An 8,063-nucleotide genomic window follows, 5' to 3' on the forward strand; every position below is an offset into this window, starting at 1 on the left:
AACATGCATATTTTCAAAGTCAACCTCATTTCATTTCTTTTATGCAAAAACTAGTATATGAACCCCGCTTACTTGGACTTCATAGCTTTTCAGAAATTTCCTCAAAATGTCAAACAATTAACAATCGTCATCTATAAAATAATCAAGTATTTCTCGTAAATTTCCAGTCAACCACTTATTTCGATATTTAATCCTAAACTTCTAAAATAACCTATTTAATTCCTCAAAACCTAAAATTCTCATAATGTCCAAAATACCCTCATTTTCCCAAAACCATCAATATCCACTAAAACGTATTCGTACTGAATAAGAATTTAATCAAGCAAGTATTAAAATAACTATAAAACTCAATAAAAAATAATATTCAAAATATTTAAAATACCAGCAACATTTTATAAATACAAAGAATACATTGGTTACTAACAAATTTTCAAAAAATAAGTCATCAAAAACTCTCTTAAATAAAAATGGGCTTACTTCCTTTAATTAAAATATTATTAAAATATAAATATAATATTTATTGAAACTTAATGCAAAACTCATTTAAACATAAACTCCAAAAAATAAAACTGAAGACTTCTCAACCGAAGAACACTAGGTTAAAACTGAGAGAACAGGTTAAAAACTAGAAAGTACCCGTTAAAACTTTACACATATATATATATATATATATATATACGTACATATATATATATATGTAAATAAAAATACACCTAAAGAAGAAAAACTAGTGATGAACATACACATGAATAAAAGTAAACAGCGGTGGCAGGGACTCACCGAGAAGGAAGGGAACGTGCGACAGCGCTCGGAGTTAGCTGAGGTCGGCGGTGGTGGGTGCGGCGCTTGAGCAGTTGAAAAAAAATGATAGAGAGCGAGAGAGAGAGGAACGAGAGAAACACACGGTGAGAGAGTGAGGGAGAGACGGAGAGAAACCGAGAGAAAAGAGGAAAACAAAAATAAAAGAAACGGCGTGTGCTTACTGGGGCCCGAGGCGGCTTGCGGCGGACTGGGGTGACGGGAAGTCCTCGTCGGTAGTTTCTGTATACACTTGCCGTGGTTGATGGCAGCGGGAAAGTGCTGGAGATAGCTGCAAGTGGTGGCTCTGTTTCGGGAAGCAAAAACAGAGGTCCCGCGGCTTGGTAAGGCTGCGCTTCTGTATTGAATGGCTGAGGGATATGGGTCAACGGACGGAACTGGCGGCTTGTGGTGGCCTGGCCGAGGAAGGGCATGGCAGTGGCTGGTGGTACTGCACGGCTGGGCTGCGTCAAACGGCAGCAAGCAGAGAAAAACCTGCTCTGTTTTCGGGGACTAAAATAGAGGCATCTTCGGTGTTTGTTTGACCGAGGAGGAGACAGGGTGGCTGGGCAGTGGGAGTTGTACCACGGTGGTTGAGAAGGGGGCAACGGCGAAGTGGAGCACGACGAAGTGGAGCTGCGATCCGAGGAGATATTGTGCATGCACGGGTTGCGCCGATACTAAATGGGGAGGCGGCTTGAGTTCTGGAAGGTGTAGTGGGACTCTAGTCCAAGTTATAGATCATTTCCATCATCGACGTTCGAGGTCTGTCTATATGTGTGAGCGGTTGTCATAAATGGAAATGTGTGTGAACCGAAGTTAACGTGTGAAAACGTGGGTGATTGGAAACACAAAAAAAATAAATAAATACAAAGCCCTAAAGTTGAGGAGAAGAGAAGCGTACGTGCGCGGGAGTGCTAGAGTCGTGCGTGTGAGGAACATATTCATAAACCGAAAGTTTTTTCCAAAGTAAAAAAAAAAAATAACGGCCAAAATCTCCAAATAAAAAGGAAAAAAAAAATCACTACTCAAGTTCGTAATATAAAAACCTAAAATATCAAGCTCAAAAATAAATAAATAAATAAATAAAATCCATAGTCCAACTATTAAAAAAAAAAAAAAAAAAAAAAAAAAAAGGTCCGGGTGTTACACCTATGACACAACGTTGCAGTGTTACTTGTGATTTACACTTGCAGTTAATGAACATCACTATCTAATGTTTCACAAGGGCATTACCTAATAATGTCTCAAATAGCTTCGCACAACCCAATTCAAAGCAACCCCAAAACTCACTGAAATCTAGTGAATGACATGGGCTTGAGGAAACCCATGGTATGGTGTATTGGGCTTTCAAATTAAAGAGTGAAATAGAAGCAAAATAAGGTTTTGGTCCTTGTGGGCTTAAAATGGCCATGAGTGTGGGTTCATGGTTCATGGTTCATGGGCTTTTGAATTTGAGTGAATGGGGGCATTGTTTCCAGATTTTGAGGGATTAAGAGAAGTCTCAAGATCCACAAATATGGGGCTTAAAAAGCTTACCTTGACCTAATTGGGCCATGAGTCAAATCTATACAAAGCTTAGCCCAAAGGCCTTATGCCTTCCTCATACTTGGGCGAAGGCTATCCTACCAAGTCTTGCACTCGGTTTAAGGCTTCTAAGGATTGGCCCATAAAAGTCCTAAGGTTCTAAAGGCCTTAATAAGATTAGTAATAGGCTTGCTTCTCTAATCCTTCATGCTTAATAATTATTAACACTAAGTGTCATGATCTAAATAAATCTAACTATCAGCATTGAAGTAAATAAATAAAATAAGCAAACAAAATACTATAATAATAATAGTAATAATTAAATAATTAAAAAAATATTTAAAGCCCAAAATCATAAGCTAAATCTAAGTGCGTTTAAATATTAATCCTAATGGTTAATTAGGCGGGGTGTTAGATCCTCCCCCCTTAAAAAAAGATTTCGTACTCAAAATTATGGTCAAAGCAAGACATGCGATAAACAAAAGTTAAGCATAACTCACCAACCATGCTATAGCTCAAGGCTCGATGGGGGTCACTCATCACCATCCTCCAACATCTCATCTTGAGTGTGGTAATAATACTCATCATCTTCTGAATCATAAAAAGTGTTAACTCTCTCCTCATGGCATCTCCATTGCCTAAGTTCCTCGTCCTCAAGCCAAGGGTTTCCCTACTCACGAAAACGAATATGACTCAAGGAAGAGTTAGAAAGATCTGTTGCATCGAAGGGAGTGGAATTAGGAAAATGCGGCTCCTGCTCGTCCTAACACTGTTTGACTGCCTGGCTCGACTCAGGCTGATCTGGCGTAACTGAGAGAGTCGATCTTATACAACGTCTAAGCCATTTGATCCTAGTCTTTCCTATCCATCGAATGGGGTCTTAAGGTTGACACTCCTCATGCGGCAATGCTCTTCTCAAATGGATGTTACCTCTCCCATCATAGTTGAGGATGTGAATCCTATGGTACTCTAGCCTCTCCTGTTGAGTCCAAAATGTGTCGACCATATGGTCTAGCCGTCTCCATCGCTACTCAGCTCTCAGTATCCGAAGTTGATTAGAGCTCATATAAGTTCGGCAGGCAATCCTACCATTACCGGCCATTGTGCAACTAAAAATGACGAGAAAGAATGTGGATCACACAGCGAAATTACAATGGATGCCATGCATTCATGAATGGATGTGAATGCCATAATGTGATGTCAAACAGTTCACATGCCAAACAAATAGGGGTATTTGTTTCACGTATCGACTTCTTTTTCCCACATAGCTTGGTCAATATCATGATTCCGCCAAAAATCCTTAACCAAAGGAATTTTTCTATTCCAAAGTTCCATATCCTTCCAATCTGTGATCTGAACAGGAACTTCTTTGTAAGTTAGGTCAGATTGGAGTGAAATATCCCTCGTATCTACAACTGTTGGTATCTATCTCTCGAAGCTCTTCTTGAGGGAAGATACATGGAAGACATTGTGGATTCCTTGAAAGTCAGTAGGAAGGTCCAATCTATACGCGACTGCTCCTACTCTTTCCAATATTTCATAAGGTCCTACATATCTTGGACTTAGCTTCCCCTTCTTTCCAAACCGAAAGACTCCTTTCATGAGCGATACTTTGAAGTAGACCCAATCGCCAACTTCGAACTCTAGGTTCCTTCTTCGACGTTTGGCATAGTTCTTCTGTCTATCTTAGGCATCCTTCATCCTTTCCCTTATTAATTAGATTTGATCCTTCATTTCTTGAAGAATCTCAACACCATAAATCTTTCCTTCTCCTACTTCATCCCAATATAAAGGAAACCTACATTTCTGCCATTATAAAGCTTTGTATGGTGCCATGTCACTATATGTTTATCTGTTACACATATTATATTCTGTCATAAAATATTTATTTGTTACACATATTATATTCTGTCATGAAATAGTTATTTGTTATACATTATGCCATATCACGTAATGTTATTTGTTACATGTTATGTAATATCAAGTAGTGTTATCTATTACATGTTTGGCCATATCACATAATGTTGTTTGTTTCATATTATGCCATGTTACGTACTATTTGTTTGTTTCATGCTATGCCAACTCATTTATCTCACGTACATGTCATGCTACGTTACGTCAACCTATTTGTCCTTTCAATTTATGTCACGTCATGTCTCGAGTATGGAATATGTCTCCAAAATAATATTTTTCAAGTCTGGTCATGTTACGTCCACGTATAGTTAAGTTATTATTTAGTTCATTGTTATTCTGAAACATTGTGCTAACCATATGAAACAAGATTACTCTATTATGGTAACCCCATGAGACAAAAGATAAGATTACTTTATTATGGTAACTCCATGAGACAAGATTACTCTATTATGGTAACCACATGAGACAAGATTACTCTATTATGGTAACCACATGAGACAAGATTACTCTATCATTATGATAACCTCATGAGACAAGAATATCATTATGGTAATCCCATGAGACAAGAACATCGTGGTAACTCCATGAGACAATAATATATTTCAAGCTTAAGTATACTTTCAGTTCATGTTTCAAGTTCACGTTCAGTTCATATTTCAAGTACACATCCAATTCATGTTTTAAGTTCACACTCAGTTCAGGTTTCAATTCACGTTAAGTTCAAGTTCAGTTTATGTTCACGTTCATGTTTAAGTTCATGTCCAAGTCAGTCTCAGTTAAGTTCATGTCATGTCAAGTTTAGTTTCAGTTCAGTCTATGCTCAAATTCAAATCATGTCAGTTCATGCCATGTTATATGTCAAGTCACGTCATGCTTATTTATGATTATAATTATGCATTCATGTATTTACTACCATACCTGCATTTGTAAACTGTATGTTAAGTTATCTGTTAACTTGCTTAGATTTGTAATCAAATTTTACTATGGTAATCTCAACTACCATCCTCCCGGAATGGTAGATCGTGTGCCAGGATCAGGAGGCGTGTCAAAAGATGATCGACTGGAGACAATCGATTAAACAGCGATGACATGATGTAGAGCTTATAGCCTCATTGCTCCCATTTATTGTTAGTATTATAGCATTTATTACTAAGTTGTGCGAGCTACTCAATAGATTAGCCTTGTAGTTGCTTCAGTTCCTGCTTGTACTTAAGGAGCTCGGTTCCAGTACTCTTATGATTACAAAACTTTTGGATTCATGATGTAATCAAGAAGGTCTACCACTTTAATGTTTAGGGATTATGTTTTAAGTATTTGAGATATCTTTAGTTTGGTGTATAATATTACTCAAGAAAAAAATTATCCGCTACGAATATTACATAATGCTAGATGCATGTTAGGAATATTGCATCTTTATCTATCATGAAAGGGGGCAAGTAGCCTTGTGTTGCATGTCCCGACGCTTTAGATGTTCGTCTTATCCTACGCGAAATCTGAGGGCATCACAGACGTCCTAGTTGATGAGGACGTTGAAAAGTGTATTAGATCGCTTAAATATGATATTGATGATTTCTATAGCCATCACAACAGCAATGGTTAGTCTTCAACCAAAGGTGGTGGGTCCTCTCGCCTGACCGGCTTGACATCTTCCTAGGATGACACACATGTACAAAGTTCAAATTTATTGCGGCTACAACGGTATTATCAAAGTCGTGCATCAAGAAATATTATGCAGTGTAAGTCTAAGGTCGAGCGTTACTTTATGGAAGATGTCGAGGCACCTAGTGATACATTCCAGATATTAACTTAGTGGAAGGTGAATTCTGGTAAGTTTTCAATCCTTTCTCGAATAGCCAGGGATGTACTAGGCATTCTTATCACTTTGGTTGCCTCTATGTCGGCGTTTAGCACCGAAGGTTGTGTCTTGGATGCTTATCGGAGTTCATTGTCTCCAACCACCGTCGAGACCCTCATTTGCACACAGAACTGGTTAAGTTCAATGCCCATTGGAGTAAATACCATTGATGCCGATAGTTATATGCTTGAAGCAATTAACTTTATGATTTTAAATGACTATTTACATAATTTTAATATTTTTATTGTTTAATTTATAATTTATATGATTTTGTAGACATAGCTGTGAACCCCAGATTAATTGTGGATGACTAAGAGTCTGAGAGTGACGCAATGTGGGATGATTACCATCATGCAAAACTCGTCAGAGTTAGAGGTGAAGGTGAGTTCATAATATCACTTAGCTGATGGTTTAGAAATCTATAGTTAAATGATTAAAGAAAAGATAGTGCATCTAATCAATAAAACTTCATGCAGAAAAATTAGAAATCACTATCGAGTCATCGACTCAAATGCATGGACTGTCAAGACTGATGCGGGGCATTGTGGCTATTTAATATTTGAATGAAATCTATGAAATTATTTAATATTTTGGTGCTATAAATTTAAATTTATTGCAATTTGTTGTTTTAAATTTAAATTTATAGTTTGCGATTTGTAGTTTGATTTAGCTATTGTATTTAAATTTTAGCTTTTTAATGTATTTTTTACAGTATTTTATATTTTTCAATTACTTTTTTACTTTGTTCAATAGGGGTTGATAATGGGCTGATCGGAGCCCATTTTTTGAGTAGGGGCCTGAGTAGGGAAACTGGGCCTGAAAAAGCCCATTTTCTACTCCGATCGGAGCGTCGAGCTCCAACTCCAAGCTCCGAACTCTGATCAAAGTCGGAAGGGTTTTTGACCTCCGACCCTAGTCAGAGGTGGGCATTCCGACTCCGAAGGAGGGGTGGGGAGTCGGAATGCCCACCCCTACCCTCAACCCTCATAGTTTTAGATTATGGGAGCTAGTTAGCATGTAAGGAAATTTATGGGTTTTCCTTGATAGTGTTTAACTCTACTAATTGTCCTTCCACTTCCTTCTCTATAGGCACAAACTCCTACACATTTTCAGCCTCCTTCTCAGTTAACACCTCTTCCAATAGGTATACTCTAGGATTTTGAAATTTATGCCCTAGATTCCACTTTACATTACAATAATAACATAACCCTTTTTCACTCTTCTCTTTCATTTGATTTTGATTGATTTTTTGGACAGGTAAATGGGTTTCTCTTGGTTAGGGTTCCAGGTAGTATGGTAATGTTGGCTTGTGGTGTTTCTTGGATAGGTTGAGGTTCTTTTCCTGGATCATAGAGAAACCATGTTATGAGAGAGAGATAATGGGACGAGCAAGCCAAGCGTGAGAGAGAGACAGAGATGCAACTCACTATGAGACTGACATGGCATGCGGCGAACAGGGGGTGATGAGAAGTTTTCACCGGCGTTTTCTGTGAGGTCTCAACGTGATGGAGTTCTCAGTGGGGATGGTTGCAGTGTCTTACAGTGGGGAAATACCTCCCCTGTTTCAGCGTGGTGCAACGGGGCACACTCATCCAAGGTTTCGGTGGCTGGCACAATGGTGATTAGAGAGAGGAGGTTGTGACGCAGTGGCTTAAAGTTGTTGAACGTGCGTGGGGGTGGCTGATTCACGAGAAACGTTGGAGGAGGAGTTCTACTTTGGGGTGGTTTACGGTGGTTGCATGTGTGACTCTTGTAAGGAGTGCAACAGGGCTGCTTCTGATAGTAGAGTCTTGATGTCCGATGCTGTCTATTGCTGATGATGGTGCATGAGAGTGGAGGACGGTCGTGCAGAGAGGCTGGTAGTGTCATAGTAGTACGTGAAGACCTAGGACTGCATGTAGGTTTGCAGTGAAACGAGAGAGACTCTGAGAGAGAGAACCGAGAGCTTGAGAGATATGGATAGAAATAG

The 8,063-nt window shown here is 38.7% G+C and overlaps 1 protein-coding gene across 1 annotated transcript; it reads right to left on the reverse strand.

Annotated features, from left to right (window-relative positions):
- Window positions 1–723: 723 nt before the first annotated feature.
- Window positions 724–1,592, reverse strand: LOC121250482. Its single transcript, XM_041149616.1, has 2 exons — window positions 982–1,592; window positions 724–849 (listed from the first exon to the last, which is right to left on the reverse strand). Exons 1-2 carry the CDS (start codon window positions 1,458–1,460, stop codon window positions 777–779), a joined length of 552 nt encoding a protein of 183 aa, XP_041005550.1. The 5' UTR covers window positions 1,461–1,592; the 3' UTR covers window positions 724–776.
- Between the last annotated feature and the right edge of the window lie 6,471 nt (window positions 1,593–8,063).

This window comes from Juglans microcarpa x Juglans regia, chromosome 2D (genome assembly GCF_004785595.1).
Source record: "Juglans microcarpa x Juglans regia isolate MS1-56 chromosome 2D, Jm3101_v1.0, whole genome shotgun sequence".
Taxonomy (NCBI): Eukaryota; Viridiplantae; Streptophyta; class Magnoliopsida; order Fagales; family Juglandaceae; genus Juglans; species Juglans microcarpa x Juglans regia.

Coding starts and splice junctions, on each gene's coding strand:
- LOC121250482 (XM_041149616.1), bottom strand. CDS start 1,460: ATGCACAATATCTCCTCGGATCGCAGCTCCACTTCGTCGTGCTCCACT. Junction 850..981: donor AAGCCGCCTCGGGCCCCAGT/AAGCACACGCCG, acceptor TTTTCAACTGCT/CAAGCGCCGCACCCACCACC.